Raw genomic sequence first — 26,954 nt, 5'->3', positions numbered from 1 at the left:
ATTTATATTTAGTCTTGTTTTAGCTGCAAGAAAACTGATTTGTTGTCAACAAAATGGAATAACATCCACGAATATCATTCATAAACGTTACTAGGCAACCACTAGTGGGAACGCCCACTAGCAAGCCAACCATCAGCCACTGGCGACATGCAGCGACACAGGCAGTGTGAATGCAGCTTTACTGATTTAATCCTTCAGAGTTGGATATTTTAGTGACACCACATTAAACCCAGAGATTTGGGCTGGACTCCATTACTTGTGCTGCAAAAAGGAGATCAAACCTAAAGAAAAGCGTTGTAGTCCATGGTAACAGAACGGACCAGATGGTGAGGAAGTAGATATGATGATAGTGTGTGTTGACAGAGATGCACAGTGCGAGAAGAGAGGGAAGGAGGCCTGGCAGTGCCTGAGAGATCTCAGCTTCTTTAATTGCTGTCAGTTAAAGGTCTATAAAGCAGGGGATGGCCTGATGTTTCACTGCGATTCATAAAACCACACCTATAACAGACCCTGCTTATAAACTGAGCTTTGAGTCCTTCACCTCAATAAGAGATACCTGCATTTCTAGATACTTATTTCAACAGTTAATCCAAAAAAATATTGCTTTAATTAAATAAACAGTGAAAAAAACAGTCAATGAAACAAACAAAGAAGCCAATTATAAGTAATACAAAATATGGAAGTCACATTGGTATCTAAGTATCAGTACTTTTGACTTTCCTAGTACGGACAAATAAAGTCCAGTCACTCTATCAGCCTTTATTAAATTTCAATTATAGAGATTACAGATCATTCCCAGGAGTGGGTATTGACACAGATTTTTCACGATTTGATTTCTTATCAAAAGCAACAAAGCACAAAGCTTATTGTGATTATTGGATGGGAGGTGTGCTACAAATAATATTTTTAATTTTTATTGATGAAATTGCTCAATTGTTGATATCTAAATGTGAAAGGTAAAGGCTGGAAGGGCATGACATTGCACTGCTAAATCACATAAAAGTAGTGCACATGCACAACTGGACCACCATAATACAACTGTAACTGCTTCAATACAATACTAACGAGGTCAGTCTTGATTCAAGTCATTACAGGATCACTGTATCTCCAGCTTATCCTCACATGGGCCATCAGCCTCAAGCATCTGGTGAGAGGAACTGATGACACTGGGTCGGTTTAAGTGGGTTTGGTCCTCTCAGCATGCAGTTTACCATATTAATCTCCTCTTTCCAATATCACTGTTTAAAAAGTCTCACATGTTTAAACTGATAATAAACAGAGTACACGAGCAACTGGCTCTGTTCCAAAGCCTATAGTGAGCTGCCTACGTAGTCAGCATTTTAAAGTAACATTGTTGTGCTCCCGTTGCGAAAGCCGTTCCAACATTACGCTGCCTTCAAAGATGCCTTTCTCTGGCAAAATATAAGACAGCCTCTGTGTCTCATTTCAAAGGCTGCGTTCTCTGAAGGACGCATTTGTCGGCCGTATACGTCATAAAGGATGTTATGTTTCAGAACAGTGACCATTATAAAATTGACTGTTATTCCTAGTGAAGTGTAAATTGTTGTAATTTCTTCATGAATTTGGAATGTAACGGTCAGTTTACTGAAATGAAGCAGCCTCAATGACATATGCAGCTGACAAATGCGACCTCCGGAGGACACAGCTTTCAAAATGAGACAGCTACTGTAGCATCACATGTATCCTTGCTAGAGAAGGCAATCCCATAATGCATTGCGACAACCTCAATGAAAAAAAAAAAAGAACATTAAAGATGGCAGATAAAGCAATACAAATTTACTTTACATATAATTATAATACATTTAATTTGAACCAGTATCAATAAAGAATCTAATAAAAATATTTGTGGTTACTTGGAATTTTAAACATATTATAGCATCACATTTTTAGCTTAGCAGGAAGCTACCAGTAAACTATTTAAAGCAATTGTGTCTAGTTTCTTATGAGGTCTCTTATGTGGTTTTATTTCAGTAAGGAAGCAAACAGCAACCTATGTAGGATGAAGACTGCAAGGCAGTTCACTAGGTTCAATAAACAAAACAAAAAAAGTATCCATTCCACATAGTACTCAAAAATGTATAAGCAATGTTTTGGTCAATCAACATTCTCTTACAAAAAATGCAGAAGTAACAGCAAATTTAAAAACAACTCATTAAGGGTATTTACAGCTTATAACAATGACAAAGGCCACACACAGACAATATAGAATTTAAAATGAGAAAAAGAAAAAGTTCAAATACCCGTTACAAATAATCAAAAAGAAAGCACAAACATAATTCTACACCTAAATGAACAATAATACTAAATTCAAGTGGATATAAAAATATAAGCCATAATGTCTAAGCAGTAAATCATTAAATGGATAAAAGAAAAGAAAAATAACTACAGCATTTCTGTCAAGAAGATACAATATACGTTTTAGCTTTTAAAAGAGAGCCATAGAGTTCCTTACATTATCAATAGTAATATACACCTGTGTAACATAAGTACATATAATATAATATATACTTATCATTTACAGGTTAAAAAAACAATGAGATGATAACTTTTTGTGGTAGTTACTTAAAATAACTTCATCTGTTGTTGACTACAGTTGGGAGATTACTTGCAAATGCTCTCTTTTTTCAAGGGCTTAGCTCTGCTTCTTTTAAGAGGGAAGCAAATGGGGACCATCAATCGGCTTCTGAGCCAAGAGGGATGAAGATAGTGGGCTTTCCCAGACATCTCCCTCCATGCCATTCCTGAGTGAATTATAATTTGCTCCGAGTTAAAAGTTGATCCTCTTTTAGCAAAGCCGTCTTCTGCCAAAAAAAGCCATGGCTTTTGCTAGCTAACTGCCTCTGAAATCATTCCATGTCCCTTTAAGACAAGTTGGCTCACTCATTGGCCATTTTGGCAACATCTTCAGACAAATCATCAAGCTAGTGTGTCTTTAATGAGGAAAAAACTGTTGTCCAACTGTTGGGCTGAGCTGATCTGCACATGCTTGTCCTTTCAGCTCTCTGGACAAGGGCAGGGTAGTGGTTCAGACATGTTAAAAAAATCAATTTGAGATTTCCTTCCAATTGATTAACACCTAGCCCATTGAATTATACATATGGGATTCCACTTGTAGCGAGACTTGTAGTGTTTATTTTTATTTTTATTTTTTTTTGATCAGGTTTTGTAGCTCAGATACACATGAACAGTCACATATACACAGACTCCAAGCACCCAGCAGGTCACATTCATCTGAGTTATGAATGACAATTTTCTATTTGTAGGATACACTTAGCACTAATCATTTTTGTCCAATTGAAATATGGTTGCTTTTAAAGAGATTAGTATTGACAGGCAGTAACCTAGAGCTTTTGTGAGCCCTATATTATCGGCGTGTCGCATTCAGTGTATTTTCTTTTAGTGCATGCACAAAACTTGACATAACTAGAAATAATTTTCGCAAAATATGCCAATTTTGACACTATTCACATGATGACATTCAAAGGGGTATTATAGACTAAAATATCAAGTTTTTGACTCCCGAACTGCTGTGTCTTATACAGCATAGTGAAGTGAGTGATTTCTTCAAGTATGATTCTGGGCTGAGGAACAAAGCCAGATGCAGCAATTCATCATCCGAAGGCTTTCCTGAGCACTCCTGCAATGAGCATAAAAAACAAAACACCATGCTTCCTGCTGTTTCTACCATATAACAAGAAAAAACAGTTTGTTTTCTGGGAGTAATGCATCTAAAGGATCAAATGCATACCAATATAAAGCCCATAATTTACTGGATGTCTAATGTAGTATCTAATGTATTTTCTACAAAATATTAACACACTGGTCTTAAGCCATCTCAAGAGAGACTGTCTGTACATCCTAAGCCCTATTCGTACTGTAATTGTTTCTCATGGGGAAGTCTGTAACAATAAATTTGCATGGCACTTCAGTGATAAAACATTCATTCCGATGACAATTTATTAACGGGGGAGGATTGAGTCAATCACATGATTGTCAGCTGTAAACAAAACATCTGTTATTGCTTGGACAATACATTTAATTTAATAATAAATAAAATCCTACTTATATAGATCCTTTAAATATCCTATCTAAAAATAGAAAAATCTATGCTGCATCTGGAAAAATCTATACTCACAAAATTAATTTAATAGCATAAAATAAGCATAATGAACTACGCAAAAAAGCATTTTGAACATCTCCAGGAGGTTTTATAATTACCCAAAAATCAAACATAGTTCACCCCTTACGCACGTTATCACGTCCGTCAAAAACTTAGGCTGGCTGTCAGTTGGAATATTAGAACTAAAAACATTAACATAACACACTCAAAGGCATCAATCACTTCACTGAATACGTGCGGGTTAATAAATAAATAATTATTACTTTAAGATCCATCTGTTTTCAAATCCACATCATTTGAATATCCCGACATGGATGTCTGTCAAACAATAACGTGCACAATACATAGGGGTGGGGGGAAAAAATCGATTCTTAGATGCATCGCGATTCGGACGTGGACGATTCTGAATCGATTCACAATAACAATAATTCTTCTAATAACGGAATATTGACGGAATGCAAAAGGCGGAACTCTAAAGCGGACGTGCAGTGCGCGGACAGTCTGTGGCGTGCACAACAGAGACGCGCATATAACAGAGACGCATGATGGCTGAGCGCCATATTCGAACGGCACCCTCTTCATTAAAAGCTAACGTATGGAAAATTGGCGATTTCATTGTGACCTATTTAGTATTTTTTGTATGAGAGCTGCTTTCTGTATTGTTTAGTTTTCACATCAATATGCTGTAAACCGATCTGTTATACGTACGTTCTACTGCCCTCCACAGTCACATGTATCAGTGCAATGCCAGATGTTCATTCACTTTTTTTGTATAAGCTGTATTTGATTGTGGTATACAGCAAACATTTCAAGTCATAACTCTTTATTAGTTAGTTGTGTATAAGAGCGGCTTTGTATGTTATTAATTATTCAGAATATGCTTAAGTCCACAAGCATTATGTTTGTATGAGAGCTGCTGGTACATAATTCTATATTTTTGAACGAAAACTGTTCGCGATTTTACTACATCAAAATGTTTTTGTCTTGTTTTTTTTGTCGGAAGGATTATATTGCTCATTGGAAATAACAAGAGGATGTTGGTTAGAAAATGCTAGAGATTCAGAATATGCTGAAGTTTGTATTCATTGACTACAAGTACGCTGCTAGTACAGGCACACATTTATTTTCCTGTTGGTTCTTTGCAATGTTGGGACATATGCTGGCAAATGTAACCTTTACAGTTGACTTGCCAAATCACTTCCATTTGTTTTATTAATAAAATGAATATAGGAAGTATTGGAAGTAAATTCTTTATGGGTCATCATAAATACTTTGCTTTAAAAGTACCAAGTAGTCACAAAAAAAAAAAAACGATGCATCGATAATCGTTACCCTCTGAATCGTAATCGTAATCGAATCGAATCGTGAGGTGCCTAGAGATTCAAGTTCAAGTTCAAGTTCAAGTTACTTTATTTATACCCGAAGGTAGATTTTGTTTGCAGTAGAGTCACACACCATCACATTTCACACATCATCACATTACCATACATCATCAAAAAAGTTCTTATCGGTCAAGAATAAAATAATACATAAAAATACGTAAAAAAAAAACAAACAACAAACCGAATGAACACTTGTGCAAAATATAGCTATAACTTATTCCTCAATGTAATGGCTGCAGGAACAAAACTATTCTTGTGTCTTTTTGTTTTACACCTGGGGATCATAAACCTACGCCCGGAGGGTAGAAGCTGGAACTCTGTGTGCAGTGAATGAGAACTGTCGTTTAAAATTGAGCTAGTTATGCGCTGTACCTGTTTTGTGTATAAGGTCTCCACGTTAGGCTGTTGCTCACCAATCAGCCTGCTAGACCACTTTACTATTTGGTTGAGTGAGTTTTTATTTTTCAAAGTGAGATTCCCAAACCAGGCTCCTAGTGCAAATGATAAAACTGACTCAATAAAAGCGTGATAAAATAGGGTCATGATGGATTTATCAACCTGGAACTTACTCAATTTCCTCAAACAAAACAGGCGCTGATGCCCTTTTTTACATACCACTTCACAGTTAGTTCCGAATGTGAGTTTGGAGTCTATTATCATTCCCAGGTATTTATATGAATCGACACATTCAACAGTTTGACCATTGATTGATGTAATTTCTTGTGTTTGTTTTTTTTTTTTCCTAAAATCAATGAGCATGTCATTTGTTTTAACTACATTTAGTTGAAGGTGAGACACCTCACACCATTCAACAAAGTCATCGATGACTGGACCATGGCCTGTTTCACTGTCTTGGAGCAGACTGACAATTACTGAGTCATCTGCGTATTTAATTATAGTCCTGTTTTCCCACCTGCTCTGGCACATATTTGTGTACAGGATAAAAAGCAAAGGCGAGAGTACACATCCTTGTGGAGAGCCTGTTGATGAACAGACTTTTTCAGAAAGATTGCCATTCACTCTCACTCTTTGCGTCCTGTTTGTTAAAAAGTTAAGGATCCAGCCTACCAGGTTATTGCTCAAATCAAACTGTTCTTGCAGCCTTGTGGTTAAAATATGAGGTTGAATTGTATTAAAAGCTGAGGAGAAGTCAATAAATAAAAGTCTGGCATGTGAGCCATTATTATCTAAATGCTTAAAAAGTAAATTAAGTAAAGTGACTGTGGCATCTTCCACCCCCCTACGGGGTCTATACGCATATTGCAGAGGGTCAAGTAGATGCTCCGTTTTCCTCAATATTTCAGACCTCACCAATTTTTCAAATACTTTCATCACTATTGATGTGAGTGCCACTGGTCTAAAATCATTCAGGGTTTTAGTGGTGTTTGATTTAGGAACAGGGATAACCACAGCATCCTTCCAGACCTCAGGTACTAATTGTGCCTCTAAAGACTTGCTAAAAATGTGATGGAAAGGAATACTCAATTGCTTTGCACAGGTTTTGAGTATGCGCCCACAGATGTTATCTGGACCATGGCTTTTATTAACTCTTACAGAGAGGAATGCTTTTTGCACTTCTGTTTGCGTTATATTAAAATGTTGAACGTCTACAAGCTGGTTACTCAAATTGTCAATCTCATTGCTAAAATCAAAAATATTAAAACGATTGTAAAACTGAATAAGAGCACTGGCCAGCTCAGTATCTGAACTGAAACCATCCAGTGTGACTGGGCTGCTGCTCTTTAGATTCTGGAGGCCTGCTATGGTTTTCATACTGTCCCATGCTGACCCAAGGTTGTTTGTTGCCATCTTGTTTGTTGCCATCTCAAAAACCTTTTTTGCTATTTGTAGTTCAGCAATGTCACCCCCCTTAAAACATGAGTTTTTTTTCTGTAAGCTATCTTTAACAGTTTTAGTTATCCATGGTTTGTTGTTAGGATAGATTTTCACCTGTTTACATGGAACAATCATGTCTCTACAAAAAGCAATATATGAGCATGTCACATCAGTCCACTCATTTAGGTCATCCCCACAGGACTTTTGAAACATTTCCCAGTCTGTACAATCAAAGCAGTCTTGTAAGCATAATACGGATTCATCAGTCCAATCCTTAATTACTTTAATTTGAGCTTTATGTCTCTTTAGGACGGTTTTGTATGCTGGCAGCAAATGCACACAGTTATGATCCGCTGAACCCAGTGGCGGTAAGGGCAGTGATTTGTAAGCATCTTTTATAGATCCATAGCAGAGGTCCAAGGTTTTATCCCGTCTGGTAGGACAGGAAACATACTGGTAAAAATTTGTCAGTGTTTTCTTGAGACATACATGATTAAAATCACCCAGTATGAAATTTGGCGCCTCGGGTGAGAGTGATTGCAGTTTCTGCACGGTTTCAAAGATGGTGTTAGAAGCCGCCACAGCGTTCGCCCTTGGGTGAATATAGACTGTCGTAATAAAAAGTTGTGGAAATTCACGGGGTAGGTAGAAAGGTCGTAGCGATACTGATAGAAGTTCAACATCTGATGTACAGATACGTTCTCTTACAGTCACAGAAGTGCAGTATCGTTTATTGAAATATAAACATACCCCGCCACCTTGAGATTTCCCCGTTACCTCTCTCTCTCGATCAAGTCGATAAGGTGCCCCAAATCCATCAATTGATAAATCGGTGTCCTGATCATACTCCGTCAGCCAGGTCTCTGTGAAAGCCAGGACACAACACTCCCTGAAATCCTTCAGAAAGCTGACGTTTCCCTGGAGCTCGTCCATTTTATTCCTCAGGGACTGGACGTTCCCGAGGATCATGGAGGGTAGAGGAATACGAGAAAGCCGCTGTTTTCGGAAGCGTTTCCTGACGCCTCCCCGCTTGCCTCGCCTTCTCTTTGCCGCTGTTTTACCCCCTGGGTCTTTTAGGATACAATCAGGCAATTGTGACGTGATGTCTGTCCCGCACATTATCCCACAGTTCAGTTGCAGCAGTGTAGTTCTGGTGTACTGTAGCCTTCCATGGCTAACAGCTCCTTTGACGAAGTCGGGGATAAATAACCCAAAGAAGAGCGTCCAGAGGGCAGAAAGGATTCTAATATCCATTTTGTGTACGCGCATACATAAACGACGCAATAGAAAATAGGAACAAGACCGTAAGAACTTTACCAATAAAATAAGGAAGGAAAAACACAAACACGAGAGCTCTAAAACTTCCACGACAAACTTTCACTCACTCTCACTCTCACTGCCGGTCGCAGCGTGCGCATGCGCCCCGTCTCCACTCGTCTCCCACCCCTAACAACACATGGTAGTATTTACGAGAGGTCTAGCAAGTACACGCATTTCCTGGAAAACCCACACTACCGGATGTTTTCAATGTGTCATTGCTCTCCGAGAGGAGGGTGAAAATGGCGGCCTGATCGGCTTCAACAACGTCTATCAGAGACGATAACTTACATAATACAAAGCCTAACGCATGCGAGTATAAATTTGTTCTTCACTCACTGAAATTGAATCAGAATGTTCAGTAAATAGCCTACTTCACACTCCATGCTAAAGAGAATAAACACCAATCCAATTGAAATCGTTCAACGTTGATTTTGACATTTTTTATTTTTATTATTATTTTATTTTTTATAAAAAAAAAATGTAACTACACATTCTTATTCTGACATTCCTGATTTGAATATTTTCAATAATTTTCTATTCTTGGCTGATCTTTTTTTTCATAATTTTGGCAATAGATGAACTTTTAAATGAGTGATCTTGAGATTTAGGCCCTTTAGACATCCAATTTGACTCTCTTATGCTGATGTAATATTAAAAATTGAACTGATTTTTATAAAATGTAGTTTGATCACTATCTTCAGTTGTTTAAAAGATTAAGGCAAAGTTCAAAGTTTGATAAAATGTTGGTTAATATTACAATAACTACATTATTAATCTAGTTAATATATTTGTTATATTTAAATGACCCCCTAAGCAGATTTTAATACTTTGACACAAATCAAATATCTTTTGTCATGCTTTAGTCACTTAAGACAAACCAGCTCTCTAAACATCAATACCTTGGCAAGACACAATTAATCGTTCACACACAGACACATTAAATGTCATTAATGCAAGGCAAATATGTCAGTCAGGTAGCACTACCAATACTCTAGAAAGACTGGCATCATTGCATTGTTTTATTTTAGTATCGACTTTGCACCAAAATACTTTTGACATTGCTTGACTCTTTAAAATGACTTTCATTGGCATGACCTAATGCAGTCACAGTAAATAACATGTTTACCGCATAAAAGCACATATTTTAGGTTATCTGACAAAAAAAAAATCTACAGTACATGAGGATGGACTGATTTGAAAAAAAAAGGACGGCTGATTTTGAAAGACAATAGGCCAGCACAATGGCACCCTATTTTCCACTAATTTCTCTGGCTGCTGAGCACAGTTTGTCATTTAGACTGGATTACTTTGGTTTATTGTTTGCCTGTTACAATGGAAATCCAGAGACGGAAAAGAAATCGGCAGAGAGACAATCACAGTTTGCCTCAAAACACAAACATCTCATCAAAGCCAGGCCGGTGGCGGTAAAGACAACTCTTAGCATCAATTACAAAGACAAGCAAAGCTTCCAGTTACACAGTTTTAAGCTTTTTTGCACACATGAAGTAAAGTGTGTGGCTTTTAAAACGTACTGGGCCATGTAATGCCTTTGAACAGGGCTTAAAAACAGCATTGCCTGTTGTTGGTGGGTTTCTACATCTTGTCATAGTAAATGAGCCCTCACCCCAGGGCATGAATGACAGAGGGGGCATAACCTCTGAGGGGGTGAAGGAAAGGGTACAAGCTCTCAGGCAGTCAACTGACTCACCACTCAACGCCTCAGTCTGCCATTTCTGCTCCAGTGAAATCACTGGATGGAACAAGGAATAAGCTGCTGTCCCATGATTCACATGACCAGTTCCTGAGGGCCTATTCTGCAGGTAAAATAAAGGTTGGCTTGTATATCATGCAGTGCTGCGCGTGAATGAGCTCTGCATCTGTCAGCCGGCTCTCAGCTTGTCTAATCTAGCAGGATACAGCTGACAGTGTCAGGTACATTCTGACATGGCATTATTTTGGCTAAATGTCAAGCTCCTAGAGCTGCAGGTACCTGGAAAATCATAACGGCAGGGGCAGGGTGTGCTCTGAGACAGCAATAAATCCCCCATAAACCTTTTCCTAAATATAGAGCGTTGTTCATTTCATTGAGAGGCTATAGCTTGACTTGTGCATTTTGCTTTTTTGGTGCCTTGCTTGCAGCCACAGCCATCGAATTAGACAAATGAATCAGCGAGTACAACAGGCAGTGCATCTGAACACAGCTATTGAATCATGTCACTTACACAGCATGACATTATTCATTTAGTTTATGAGCACAAACAAGCAGACAACTGCTACTGCTGACTGTAGAATCTGTAGTTTCGCCCTCCGCATGTATTTTTAAACAAACTGAAGTGGACAGACAGCTCATCACAAATGGATGTGTGAGCTTGAGGGACAGCGAGCACAATCAAAAAGTGCAGCAGGTAATTAAAGAGCATGTCTTTTGAGTCAGTGTAACTGCTACGCCACTCCTATCTTGGGTTACTGGGTTAAAAAAAAAATGTTCTGTTATCGTGCTGTAATTCGAGGGAGGCTGGTTAATTTCTCTAGTGACCTGGGAAACTATGACCCTGACCCTAATTGAAGAGGTCAAAGGTCGCAGCAGGGGTCCCACAGCTCAGGCCTAACTCAATGCCTTCTATTTGTGGAGAGTGGACCTTTGTTTCCATAAAGGGAAACAGGTTATACAGTAATACCAAAGAGTAAAATGCTGCCCACTATGGAGTAGGACTCTCATAAGTAACAACACTTCAGTACCAAGTCAAATAAAAAAAGGATACCACTCTTTCTAAAATATTGGTAGTTCTTATTACAGACTATACAGTCTTAACAATTAAAAAAAAACAATTTCTGATCAAAATGTCAAGCCTGAGGGGATATGAATGTTAAGAGAATCTAAACAAACAGGACAAAACAAGTGGAAAGTAGGCTATATCATCTGTAACCTGAAGGCCTTTGAAATACCATTGTATGAATTGAATATGTAATAATAATATTAATCAATTATATTTACTTCTAAATATTAAATATTAATAACATTTATGTTTATTTTTTTAGGTTTTGAGAGGCGGCGTGTTGGGAAAGGCTGCTACTGCTGGAGGCAAAAAATAAGTTATATAGAGAGAGAGTGAGCAGAGAGAGAGAGAGAGAGAGAGAGAGAGAGAGAGAGAGAGAGAGAGAGAGAGAGAGAGAGAGAGAGAGAGAGAGAGAGAGAGAGAGAGAGAGAGAGAGAGAGCAAAAGAGAGCGGGGCCAAGCTGGGGTTTTTTGAGCCTGTGCCAGTTCACATCTCTCTGCAGTTGTATTGCTTTGAGACAATGCTCAGCAAAGCAGCTGTGTGGCTTTAGCCAACCAAACCGGAATTAGCAAATCAAATGACGTCCTTGTAAAATATAATGCAAAATCATCCTCCATGTCTAGGGTGCATTCAAGGACATTCAAGGGTAGATGCCAGATATGATTCACAGTTCTTTAATACTAAATCAAGGAAGCTGTTTAATCAGTATTGTCTTACAAAATAGGCTATTGCAGCAAAATCTGAAGAGAGAACAGCAGCTCTCTGAAACATGGTAAAACCCTTAACGTATGCCAGAAGCCATTATCATCCCTGCACTGTGAGTACAGCAAGCACAGTCATCGCTCTTCACGTACCCAACGGGTTGCACTGAGGATATTCACACTCTTTAAGGCCATCCCAACATTTTCTTATCCACAATTTATTTTAAAGCATGGCTTTATTTAGCTTTCAGTCAATAGTTCACGTTCAAGAAAGGCGCCAGAACTGATCTTTAATTTTAAATTATTTGAGTATTATTGTTAACTTTGAGGGAAGGTAGAAATATACACAATTTAAAAGATGTTTGATTTACACAAGTATTTCTCAGGGCAACCGTTTCACAACGAAGAAAAATAGCAATCAATTAGTGGTCTCCACCAGCTATAATTAACAACCAAAACATAAACAGCTGTGCATGTGCACAAATGAAAGCAGCCACATGTGTAAATGTCTAAAAATTGCAGACCATAACTGGGAGAGTGTAAAAGCAGACAAACAAGTCTTCCAAATCCAAGCTGTATAGGGGCGTAGTCATTTACTGCCCATTCATATCAAATGTATTTCAACATGATGTACTTGCACAGATGACAAGGTCGCAGCTGCTTTCATTCAGAGCAAACAGATGTTAGCTTTCAATAAAACAATTGCCACTATTTTCACTCTCTTGATTACGACGAGCTCAGATGTTTTGCGTTAAAGTCATCCCAAACATTTTTGTACACCTTCCATCAAAGCAGATGTATTTGAGCATTAAACGGTCCAGTGTCTGGATTGGTGCAGCTGAAACTCTTCCACTGAGCTCTCCATGGTGCTGACGGCCTGATTCTGAGCAGAATCACTGAGGCTGGAGACACTTGTGTTTTATACATCTCATCCAAACCCTGGAAGAGACTTCACACTCATGCAGAAGTGTAGAGCTAGAGTGAAGAAAATGATTCTTGCACTTAAGATGTGCAGGACTGCCTGAATGTTAACAAGATTGCTAGTGTGGACCCAGCCCAGATGCCTATTAAGCAGCCAAATTTCAAAGTGTGCTGAACGTGATTAATGAGGGATATAGAGCTCTTCAACAAGGAAAATTTGTGCTTATGCTATCAGCTGGTCTCACAACCTCTAAAAAAAAAAGGGCCAATGTTTATGGGGATCAAATATGTTGTGCCTGTGTCTGTTATTTGATCTTTAGATAGTAGATAGGTGTTAAATATTTAATGAATGTTGCATAGCTTGAAGAATTAGAACATTTGCTATAAGGGATTATATTAACGAAAGAGTATCATGTTTTTGTTTCTTTACATCTCTAAAACAATGACTGGCTTTACATGCAAATAATCACATTCAAACAACTAAAAAAAAATGTTGACATTGTAAACATGTTGAAATCATGTTTTCTCCCTTTTTGACATCAAAACAAAGAGATATGCTTACGCACACACATTGATTAAACCATCAGAGCTCTGTTTAAGACATGTAAAGCAAAAACAGGCTGATGGGGGAAAATCATTGTGCCAATCGTTTTTGCTCACAGTTTACGATCACTGTTTACATGACCTTACATGCTGTCAGGTTATTAAGCATAATTAGTGCAAGACTGTGCATGTTTCTAAAAACACCTTTAGAAAGCAATAAACCATGAATAAATACCACTTTCGACAAAACCTTGATCTGATGACATCATACCTAACACCCACTGAAGAACAAAATGTGTAAAATGATTATTTCTAATCAAAACTATTAAAAACATCCAGTGCCATCAACTCAATTTCCCCTGTAAGCAGATAATCGGTCCCCTGAGGTTTAGCAAGGGAAAAACTATAGTCTTAGTTCCATTTTTAGAAGTATTATTAATAATATTATAATATTATTTATGTATGTGCACTATTAGCATTAACACCCTGTATTCAGATTTTCTATTTGTATTAAAATGACTTGCTATTTGCATAGTAATATCTAATTCTTCTTAATATCTACGTCTTCTTTCAGTAATATTTGTTAGTGCTTGTTCTTCAATATGTTTTGCTCAAATGTTATCACATACTTTATTTTTAGAAAAAAAAAAGTAAAACAAGAGTGCAAAAAGTACACCTACTTCATTTATAACATAAAGCTGTACTTTTACATTATGCATAAAGTAACTAATGCTATGAGACAAGATGGGCAGAAAAATGCCCAACATCAACTTGAATAAAACTACACCAGTTTAAATCACTTTCTTCCAAGACCTACAACAATGAACTCAAGTTTCAGTGTGTACAACATATGTAGGCTACATGATGTCGACATGCCATGTCATGTGCAGAACACATGACAGCTTATTTTACAAACACTCGTCTCACTTTTCACGAGCCGTATTCCTTCCACTATTACTTTTTAAACAAATGAAACACCCTTAGAGCCCAGTGGAAAAAAAAAATCGAATAAATGCTTTTACACATCCTTCGGATCGGGTAAAAAATGTGGTTTCATTTAAAAAGCTTTCAACAGTGCAAGCTGAGAAACAGCCGTTGAGAGATGCAAATTGTAACATTTCTTCAATTAAACCAGCCTGACATTTGTGGAATAACCTTTGCAGGCACATCAAAAGCACTATCTCATCCCACCAATGTGCTGTAGTGCATGCTAAGAGCCAAGCAGGTTATTAAAATTGCCGCCTGCCATCAGAAGCACAACCTGTTATTAGCTTGCGAGAACACGGGAGAGATGGAGCCAAATCACAGAGCAGCGCAAGGTTTCAGTAGCACAGCCCACATCCCTGAAGGTCACAGGAACGTCCTCTACCCTTCGCTTCTCCTCTCCCCTGCTCACTGCATCACTGCTTCCAATCAAAGCACCAATTTTGATGTTACGCTCATTGAGATGCGGGCGAATCAGAGCTCAGGGGCTGGCAGCAGAGGCCGCGTTTAGATAGGCGTCCAGTTAACTCTCTAAATGAAGGGCTCGGAATGCCCCATCAGTTATGCATCAATTTTTATCTCACAACGGTGAGTACCAAAGATGTTTGAGAGGAAAGTGTTACCAAAAGTAGAGCCTACTCTCAAGGCTCAAGAGCTCCTTCGTCTCATGCAAACACAACCGTGATTATGAGAGGCCTTATGATTACTTCAGGTGAATCTCTATTAATGATAGTCATTAATTGTAACTCTTAAACAGCTTTCATTAAGCTATCCTCCACTGAACTCCAAATTGACTATATGAACTGTTAATATAAACTAGTTCCTATTAGCCAGGGGTTAGTGGAGCTAAGAGCACATGATGGCTTTGACTGCAGACAGATTACACACACACACACACACACACACACACACACACACACACACACACACACACACACACACACACACACACACACACACACACACACACACACACACACACACACACACACAAGGCTCTTTAAAGACAACAGCAGCTGAACCAGTCAGCAGAGGCTTTCTCTGTGAGCTCCAGCAATGGTCATCCTACTATCTTTTCCCATGTGCTAACGGTTTTGACCAGCCAGCAAGATCTGGTGTTGCCATTAGTGGAGAATGTCTCTCCTGAAACAAACACTGGGGGCCAAATGTCTGAGGCCACAAAAATCTGGGGTTCAAATTTTTTGATAAATGGAAAGAAACATTTAAAACAAAGGAACATTGAGAGTGAGATATCAAACGAAGCAGAAATGTTTATGATTTTGCACTATTTCTAGGTCACTAATCAAATAAGCAGAATTGTAACAATGACCTTTCAACAAAACACATAAGCAAGACACAAAATACTAAGACATTCTGATAATATAATCTAATAGGAAAAAAAGTTGACCAATGGTCTTTCAAATCCCACTGTATTTAATTGAGCTTTGTCCTACTTTTTTTGTAAAATGTTATGTATTTATTAACGTAACATATAATAATTAGTACAATATTAGAAGTACCTGGCAGAGGCTCAGTGCAAAAGTGGGCGAATCCTTATTGTTTTACTTGGATTGGTTGCCATGTCTTGACCACATCAGTGGAAACTGGTCAGTCTTTGCCCTGGGTTTGTAGAGCATGCTCACGTCAGGCCAGTATCAACAACACATGACAGTAATGTCAGGCCTCTATGGCCGGTATGCTAGAAGGCCTAGCACATAAATATCACTCCCATACTAAATCATCTCTGTTCCCAGCAATGAAACACTAACTTTGAATACGGATTATCTGATCTGTAATTTCTGTGTAGCCACACACTGTAACACAAACCAATTTTGACGACTTTGTCTGCGGTTATTAAAGTACTATGTAAGAATATCACATATCAGGGGCATCATTATCGCTCACTTCAACTATGATCCATCCTAGTGGCTTGCAGCAACAAATGGACGCAAATCTGACGTTTTTATATTTTTAACATGATGGCATGAGAAGCCCTCTCCCCAGTTTTATTATGCATACTCGTTTGTCATATTGACAACAGTCAACGTGACATCCTAAGGAGATGCGCAATTTAAAAACATTTCCAAATATCAATTCAAGAGGCGTACAAACACAAACTGTCAGTTGGGATCAATAGCAAATCAATTTCACACCATTCTTATTGAGCTGTTTCAAGATGGAATTTGTTGCACACCTTAAAAAAAAAAAATGTAAAAAAAAAAAGCCAGAGGAAAAAAATAACTATTCTCGAAAAAGCTTAATTAACAGAAGAATTACTACTGAATAGTAACACCCAAGTGTCCTTTGACTTCCACAACATGCTCTTCCACTGCACTCATTTGCATATTAAAAACCTAAGAACCTAAGTATCTATCGACAATTAAAATAATTTGATGTTTCTCTGGTAATAGAGCTATAGGCGCATGTACAGAGCACAGAACTCACAGGGTACATTGTGTTAGAGTGTTAGTGAGAGGGACAGCTGATCTTTGGGTGTGTGTTGTCCGCCTGTTAGCCCAAAGGCAGCTGGTGTGTTGCCAAGCACGAGGGGTTACACAGGCGCACAACAAACCCACTTACTAGGCATCTCAGTAATTCTGAGTGCTTTAATGAAAATACAAAGTTCAGCCTTAGGTCTATAAAAATATCGTTGTATTGTGGTCTCATAACACATGCACACAAAGCACACGCCTCATTTGAGACGTAACCCTCCAGTGGGTCAGAGAACGTTGTGAGCTTTAAATGGGAAACGGCAGTCAAGGAGCAATTGGACTAAATCTTTGGATGGAAAAGCAAAGGCTCATTTCAAGGAGCAATAGCTTTTGGTAAACACCTTCCCGTTATTTGCCAGTAAAACAAGACAGGAGAATAAATAAAGCAATTTAGAGCAGAAATACAAAACAATATTAAATAAACATGGAATATAAATCAATATCAAACTCCGCTTCTGTAACGGTGTTGCAACCTTGAGCAAAATGTAAATAGAAATTTTTGAAACATAGGTCATTATAAAAAAAAGTGTCCATTCGTGGCGAGTCTCTGCCTTAAGCAAAATCATTAAAGTTGCAGTAGATATGTAAGATTTTTTGTGTTTGCTAATGGCAGGTAGCCTCGGCTGATTGATAGATGTAATCACAACTACAGCAATATGTGAACAAGGAGCATTTTTCTCCACTGACAGCCAATATAAAATAGCCATGTATTCTAATGTGTCTTGGAAACCTTTCCCTGTCCCCTCCCTCTGACATCACGCACCGGAGGGAGAGTTGCCAGTGAAAGGCTTGGGACTGTGCACGATCTTGCGGTGCCATCAACCAATCATTGTCACAATTTTCCCGTGGCTCTAGAGTGATTAGTCACGGCTCAAATGATTGGCTCAAAAAGGTGAGCACAGAACTGAGTGCCCTTAAGCAAAGATGGCAACATGCAACTACACAGCTTGATTCAACAAACGGACAAATAAATGTGTGCAAACTGAATTGTACACTGTTAATAAAAAACTATCTGTTTTTTTTTTTTTTTATTGTAAAAAAGCTTTACCATTAAAGAAAACAGAAGAAACATTTTGAGCTTTATGGATTGAACTTAAATTTACAGTAAAATAAAAATAAATAAATAAATAAATAAATAATAATAAAAAATATATACATAAAAAAAAATATTTTATATATATATATATATATATATATATATATATATATATATATATATACACATTTCATTAACTCATATAAATGTTAAAATACCAAAGACCTAAAAATGCTTGTATATCTTTATAATATACTGACAACCACCATAAAAACACAGGCGGTAAAGAGAAAGCCACAAGTAGAATCAAAGCTCACCACAAGAAGCTTTTTCTCAAGCTGAAGTAAAATTACTACTAATATACTGTCTTCTGTGTGTCAAATACAAAACATAACCAAGGTAACACATATAATACACACTAATATAATGCAATAAACCTTAATTTGACATAAAATAACAAAATAATGTGCATAGCATTATTTAATTGAAAAAAACTAAAATATAAAGTGCCACAGGAATTCTGTGAATGTAATTGACGGTTTTTGTTTTGTTTTACTTTTACTGCCCCCCTTAGGGGAAACTAGTTTTGTAGCAGAAGGTAAAACATATAGACAATACATAATACACAAACAATATACTGTATAATGCACATCGCACAAATCATAGTTCATATCAAAGTAATCTACCTATGAAGAGTTCATTAAACCAACAGCTACCGAATAAAAATAAATAAATAATAATAACTTAAATCTTTTTTTTCTTCCACCTGGCACTTTAAAACGACACCCAGAAGGCAACAATTGAAATTCTTTATATTATGGGTGATCTATATTTCTTAACATTGAATGTGCCTTACTTAAAACCTGTCTTTGATAAATGTCAAGGCTGTATTTGACTTACTCCTATTACTTTTCCTGCCACATTAACAAGGCTATTCATGTGGGATTGTCAAACCAAGCAGCGATACAAAAAGAAAACACTGATTCAATAAAAGACTTATAAAATAAAGTCATCATCTTAAAGCATACATTAAATGTTTTATCTTCCTTTATATATTTCACAGTAAATTATAAGATGGCTTGTTCTTTTTTTCATCTACTGATAAATATGACTTGATAGTGGCAATCATATTATGCCCTTGTGAATAACGACCATTTCCAACGTGACTTCAACACCAATAAACCTCCTTGGATCAAATAAAAAGATGGCAATTTTGTTTCTTTCGGACAGTAGTGTTGCTACTGCTACCTGTGCTAGAAATAACATTCCCACAAAATCTAAAAGTCAGCATCTTTATTACAATTTCCCCCTTAATAAGGACACAAATTGTTCCCTTAAAGACTCAATAGGTATTGTACTTTAAAGCGCATGCGTTTTAACTGGAGCCTCAGGCAAGGTGCCACAGAGGACAGAGAGGGAGAGAGAGAGTTCACATTAAGTCACCATTCCTTCCGTATGGCAACAGCACCTTAGGGGCAGTTATCACCTAGTGAACAATGGAAAGACACTTCGAATAACCAAACCGTAAAGTCTGATACAAAACCAGGAAGTGCAGATGAACAACTCTAAGATGATGTGCTCTGGATTTGGAGTCTTTTTTTCCAGGTGCATCTATATATATACCCATCTATATGACTGATATAATGGCATGCTTTCAGTCTCACCCACTTGCTCAACATGGCCGGCCTATACTGTGCATCCCATTACTGACACCATGTCTGGAAGACCTGCCGTCCGCAGTCAGCTGCACAGGGATAACGTTTCAGCCTCTTAATGCTACTAATAAGCACGTTCCCCTTGCAACAGAGTGTCAATACCCATCCACAAAGTCACCCTCCAGACTCTCCTTCTACAAGGAAACACAATTATCCCCAGCGCCATTTTCATGTCTTTTTGGAAACGGGATATGGTGAGATATCACTTGGCAAAACATGCTCATTCCCAATGGCACATAAGTTGTCATCAACCACTGAACTGATTAGGGAAACACTGACGCTGCGAAATAACTGGTTTTACTTATACATCATATCCCAAAGACGACAACAAGGCTTAAACAAGGCTTCCCAACAGCTAGTGATATAAACACAGGCCTGATTGTGTTTTAACAACCTCCATCCGAAGAGGATGAGCTACAGTGTCAGTTTCAGATAGGCTCTGCTTTGCTGGAACGCTTGTACATGTAGGTAATTAAATGATAATGAAGACTGGTGACTTCACAGACACCATTAACCCTTTTCATTTAAATAAATAAAAAGTTCAACACAGTCTCATCCGAACGAGAAGGAACACCTAATTATTTCATAACGTCAACCATTTAAAAACAAAAACACCCCACAGCCAAGGTTGTTGACAAACTAACAGGGCGACAAACAATCTAATCTGTATTTTAAGTCATTCCCAGACAGATATCTTAGTCAGTAGGTACTAATAGGGATTAAACCGTATTGGGTGTTTGAATCCATGCAGGCCTCATGTGGTTAATTATAACTCACTGGATATTGTCTCCTCAAATCCCACTTGAAGCAGCCAAAATGAAGCTTTGGGTAACCAGTCCGTTTTTATGTCTGCAATGAGTCTCCAGAGAAGCAAATAACACTTTTCCATTTACAATGGACTGAAGCCAATCCGTCAAAGATGGACACGCAGAAGATAAGCCACACTTTTGTTGCAATCACACACACAGAGTCCATTTTGAGTGCCTAATGGAAGCCATCACATTACTACTAAATTGAATGGATGTGAAGAATAAAAAAGAAAAACTATATTTCACACTGCACAATTGCAAGCAACAGGTCTGGACTGTTTTCCTACGAAAATCAAACACTAAAATGTGTTTGTAGTGGAGGATGGCTGTTTAGTTAAAGATAATCTGTGTCCCTACATGACCGTGTGCTACATTATAAACGTGCTGGCTTGCTTTTAATTGTATTGGCCATAATGAATCAAATAGCATATATTTTTTAAAACCACTAAGAAAAGTAATCTAATAAATACCCAGTTTAAAACCTACGCGTTCATGTAATATATGTATACATATTATGGCTTTTAAGGCAGTGTATGAATAAATGCTGTCTAATATTAACTTCATCTTGAGTCTCAACGTCTTGTTTACGCAGTGAATCTAGTAACAGTTTAAATGGATTACCAGGTTACTGATTGCAATCACATCTGCATAAATCTCTAATTCTTGATTCACATCAAGACTTGTTTATGCTTCTCCATCAACAAACCACTGACATGAAGCAAAAGTATAAAACAAAATTCTACATCATTCAAAACAAAACCATGGCCCAAAACACGATTGATACATTTTTACTGAAAGCTTATACATCTAAATAATGTGATTTGTGAAGGAAAATATGTGGCCTACTGTATATGAAAGGCTCAGGTTTGCTGACAAAATTACATGAATTCAATTTCACCGCGGTCTTTTATACAATAAATACTGAGATGTTTGGGCTTTGTGCATCATTCTGAGTTTATTCAGAATGACTGCTGCTTGCTGCAATATTGTCATGCAGATCCAGTGTATTCCCAACAATGAATCACTTCTATCAAGGCCAATCCACTGCCATCTAAATGTCATTTAGTTATAAAGATACGCAGAGAACATGATCATTTAATTCCAGCTAATGGTGCTTTTCATGGAGAGGGAAAGGGGCTTGAGATGCATTACCTTGCTTTTGATGTTGCAATGGCAGCAGACAGTCCACAGGTACTTGAGGGTCCTCCACAGGAGGATGATGAAGAGACCCCCGAAGAACGTCACCATGGATGAGGCAAGGAAAGCCCACCACATGCGCTGACCATTGTTGTCACAGGGTACGTCTGGTGAGAATGGAATGATCACGTCCATCTTCGATATAGAGACAGAAGAGTCCGGATTTTTATTAAAATTGAAATTATTACTCATTCTAGAGCTGCTGCTGCCATGGGATCCGTTGCCATCTGCCACTAGCATTGAGAAGAAGCTTTGGACAGCTCCTGCCAGCGCCCCCAACCCCAGCCATCAGCCATATTGCTTCAAATATCCCTCTCCTTTCTTCTCTCTGTTTTTCTATCCACGTCTGCTCAATGTAAATAATATTTTTGTGTGAGAAATACAGCAGCTTGGAGAGCGTGAGGAGAAATCGCGCGTCCGTTCCCCTCAGCGCGAGACATTTAAATCCGCATTAATGACGACTTCGTATTTTCATTTTGAAGGGTTTTCCTCGTCTTTTTCCATATCTTCTAAATAAAATGGAGTCTAAAACCACTATTCGTGTAGTCTCTGTTGTTATCAGTGAGAACGCAGTGGATTCTTGAGAGAAAAACGGACAAACGACTGTCTCTTCAGGCGGCTTGTGTACGTCCAAGCTCTCTGTTGTCCATCCAGTGACAGGGTCGCCTCAGTGGTGTCTAATCGATATTTCGCTCATAAACGACAACTTAATCAATGTCTCCAAAGCTATCCAGCTGGGAATCAAGCTGCTCTTTGTAGTCTTGCGAGGCTAGGTTGAAGAACCCGTTCAAACATCGGCGTTTCGGCGACTATTCCGCTCTCAATGACACGTCGATGTCCCCATTCACTTTCCTCAGCTGATCCAGGCAGTCCGTCAGATCTGCTCCACAGATTGTTGGGGAGATTTACAGGTAGGAGGGCGGAGCCAAACCGTTATAATAAAGATGATAGGAAATATTTTTGTATTAAACGTACAACAACAGGTAACATTAGCAAACATCTAACTATAACTAAGAAGGAAACAATTAGGAAAACAAATACCACCACACACAGATTAATAATATTTACAAAACATTTAGGCTAATATTTTACACTAGACATACGTTTTCCATTCTTGATTTGTTTAAGAGGCTGTATTAAAGAGATTAATGCTTACAAGAAGCCCAATAAGATAGATATTATCACACTTGCAATCATGCTGGGTAATGAATATCAGCAGGGCTGTCTGTGTATCACATAACACTCTTGCTAGTGTGAAATCACTTAACTATTTAACACTTCTATAAACATTATAGTTTATAATAGTGAATATATATATATCATTTAACGTACCATCAGATAAAACGTCCCATTTATTTGTATATTTTTCTTCGCATCAAAGATGTGCGTGTTTCCAACGCGCTGTCTGCAAACCGGTCTGGAATCCCTCATGAGTGGAGCGGAGTAAGAGATTCCGCTCCTACGCTCAAAACGTTCTGTAATCACTTCGCTTAACCTCCATTACGTGTTTTACATTAGCCGCTCCGACAAACTAGTGAGGAATACCAATGTAAACACACTTTTGGAGCAACTGAACCTAGCGTTGGGACTTCACAAAACTATACAATTCAGCGTACATTTGCAATCTGATTTATGGTAAAATTATATGTATTCATATTTTAGTGCTGGGGGACGTATTTCCCGGGAAATTGCATCTATAGGCTACTTCCACGTTTGTACGTCGCTCGTTTATAATAACCCAATTCTGACTTTTTTCTCCGAATTCAGAATCGTGAGATAAATAAAGTCCATATTGTGGGATAAAAAATCGTAACTGCAAAGAAAACGAAAAAAAAAAACGGAAAGAGGCATAAACTCGAGTTAAGTTAGCCTATGCGAGTTAGCTATAAAGATAGGCTATACATTTGTGAGGGAAAAAAAGCCATTATTGTGTGATGTAAAAAAAGTCTAATTACCTTTTTTATTTTCAGTGGCAGAAACAAGCTTCCATATGTCACGTTTGTAAATAAAGAAAAAAGTTTGGTTTTCTGTTTTAACTGCCATGGGTCAACATATAGTAACTTTGACTTAACAATCAAAATTATAACTTTTAATATGAATTAATACGTCTCTTGTCATATTTACAATAATAAGTGATGTCTTAAACATTGTTATAATTCCTTTGTTTTGTCTGAAAAAATATAGGCAGTTTTTCCAGAATTTCATAAAACACACAAAAGCTTTAGGTTTAAAGCATCTGCACGTAAATACTTGTGGGCTAGATCTTTAAATGAATTTATCTCGCTTTATTTGAGCGTATGCTACATGTGGACTGTAAGCGCATATTTAGCAAGATGGTCTCTGGTGTTTGTGAGGAGAAGTATTTAAATCCTATAAGATCAACAGCAGTGTGTCTTGTGCATTCAGATGTCACATGATGCTTCATTACACATCATCAGCCTGTTTATCCTTGTCTCAGTAATTTGGTAGTGGTTTCATCGTTGAGGTCTAAGCTGTTTCCTCTAAGGTCAAGGATAAGAGATAAGCTTAGTATATTATTGGGAACCTGTCAAAATAGCTTGCCTAGTTTCAAGGTATAAATATTGATGGTAAAATTTAACAAATAAATGTTTGGCTTTGTTGTTGTTATTACTATTATAAGACAGATGACAAGCTAGACTTGCCTTTACTTCACAGGCTATGAAATGAGACCCTAAAACAAGTCAATTTTCAAAATATAAACAAACATTACCGGAATGAGGTGTGAAGGAGATTTACTGACATCTATGATTTTTATGTTTGAGATTTACTGTCTGAGAGATGCTATTACTTGACCAAAATAGCAGCTGAAACATAATCTTCGTAAATAGTTGTCAGCTGGTGTACTGTATGCTGGTATATAGTCATATCACTTTTCCAAAATATTCAAAATTTTTAAATGGATAAGTTTTAGGTTCAATTTCATCTTTTGTTGTTACTTTTCCATCCTTTTCAGAATTGTCTGTTAAATACCATGACTTTACCCTATAGTGAGTATCAGTCCAGATGTACAATGAAGAGCTTTCCAACAAATATTGAGACATATATTTGTTTTTAAAAAGACATGATGTATCAGTGGATAATGTTAACATGTCAATGTTATTGAGTTTTCATACAGTATCTGTTACTTCTCCTCCTACTGGACAACAGTGAAAGTGCAAGTTTAGTGTAAAAACAGCTTGGTGATTTGATATTTGTGCCTGCAGAAACATGGAAATGGTTTCTCAATAGCTTCCAGTTCCTGGTTACCACATAACATCAAGACTGTTACAACATCCAACCCTGAGTGTCACTCAATAGACAACACCCCCACCCCTGGGTGACATGTGACAGAAAATCATGTTACGAATGCCATAGAATAATTTCCTTTCTCTCAATTTTTCTCTATGTTTGTGTGCATTCCATCATTATGTTCAGAGTTAAAACTCTACATTGTGAACTGTCTTGTGTAGTGTGTTGGTGTCTTTTTAGTGGTTTTCCATCTCACAGCCCTCTGTCCTGGTAGGCCACTAGTTGGTAGGGCCTGGATCTTGCAGACCTGGCTTCAGTGGTGTTATTTATGGAGGGCAATAGGATCCACGATTGGTCATCTTCCTGGAAAACGTGCCCAGCTGTCAGAGGGCTAAAGAACCGGTTCCTGCAAGAGCCGCGTCAAAGAACGGCATCGCTGACAGATCCAAAGCTTAGTTGAGCAGGAGTATTATTCAGAAGGTGGAGGAAGAGGGTACACTTTCAGAAATGTAGCGTTTGCATGGTTGACCACATCGATAAGTTCTAGCACTCAGGTTCTAGTACTAGTTCTCAAGTTTAGAAGAGAGGTCAGCAGCTGTCTGGAAACAGATACCCCAGCAGGAGACTCGACCCTTTCTAAAAGAAGAGGAAGGGGACTTGAAGGACGTGTTGCTTTCGGGGTGAAGCCGCAAAGGCATTCTTAGGGCTTCCCGTGATTTCGGGAGGGAGCTGAGGACAAGTAGTCAGCACGATCCAAATGAGGACACATGCTCGGGGGAGGAGCTTCAGTTCTCATGACTGAACTGCAATAATCAGCGCTGGCATGGCCGAGGGCATCTTCAGAGCTACACACCAACACTACACGAATCTCTTACTAAGGAAATGTGCTGTGGGACAGACCGTGACCTCTCTGTCAGGGGGATGTTTGCTAGGGCTTACCTGATGACTCTTCTTTCTTGTTTAAACGCCAGCTGAAAACAAAGAGGAATGTGTCTAGAAGCGCATTATTATTCAATGCCTCTTTAAATCAGCCTTTTATGATAATTAAGTCTTTGGATGCAGTTTTTTTTTCAAGCTTGTTTCACAAACAATTAATGTTCAAGTGGCAGCCTTTGCTGCAAATATGTAAATATGTGAATTAATGCAATGCATATGCTTCATTATAGTGATCACTTCAGATATGAAGTTTTGGAATAGTGGATCCTAAAGTTAAGACGAAATTATTTAAATGGGTAAAATGACAAAGAACAGTTCACACATACATAAACAGGAAGTTATATATATATTTTTTTTAGATATTCTGCACCATTTTACAGTAAGGTTCATATTGTTAATATTAATGCCTTATGAACTTTAAGAATTTATGAATATAACAATGTTGATTTCATAAATATATATTTTATTATACATTATGCTAACTTTCTTGAAATGTTAAAAATGTATATATGGAAATTAAATTATCACTATCACTTTTCTATCTATCTATATCTATCTTCCATCCATCCATCCAATCATCCATCCATCTACCATGTATCCATCTATCATTCATTCAAACATTTATCAATCATTCATCCATCCATATCTACATCATCTATACATCTGTTTACATATATGTCCATATCTGTCTCCTGTCTATCATCTATCTATCTACATCTGTCTACATTTCCATATGTATCTGTATGTGTCTATCTATCTGTCTCTCTATACTAGAATCAAGAGAACTTCAGAAAGACATGCATTTCAAACGACAAACCCTTTGACCAGTGCTTTTCATCAAAGCATAGAAGTTCCAATGACAGTACTGTAGTGTTCTCCTCAGTCAGCTGATGGTCTGACTGGACAAGTTTTCAA

At 37.8% G+C, this 26,954-nt stretch overlaps 1 protein-coding gene across 8 annotated transcripts in view; it reads right to left on the bottom strand.

The window, feature by feature from the left end:
- Positions 1-23,281, bottom strand: part of kcnma1a (potassium large conductance calcium-activated channel, subfamily M, alpha member 1a) — a 180,963-nt gene extending 157,682 nt beyond the window's left edge. For all 8 annotated transcript variants that reach the window (XM_082153978.1, XM_082153982.1, XM_082153980.1 and 5 more), the window contains exons 1-2: positions 23,187-23,281; positions 21,810-22,734 (exon numbers count right to left, since the gene is read on the bottom strand). In XM_082153978.1, the coding sequence (XP_082010104.1) occupies positions 21,810-22,094 (285 nt within the window). In that variant the 5' untranslated portion in view covers positions 22,095-22,734; positions 23,187-23,281. The remainder of the gene's footprint in view (positions 1-21,809; positions 22,735-23,186) is intronic.
- Between the last annotated feature and the right edge of the window lie 3,673 nt (positions 23,282-26,954).

The sequence above is a fragment of the Leuciscus leuciscus genome (assembly GCF_965113295.1).
Source record: "Leuciscus leuciscus genome assembly, chromosome: 22".
Taxonomy (NCBI): Eukaryota; Metazoa; Chordata; class Actinopteri; order Cypriniformes; family Leuciscidae; genus Leuciscus; species Leuciscus leuciscus.
Note: the sequence above shows the minus strand (reverse complement) of the source record. Positions and strands in the feature narration are given on the sequence as shown.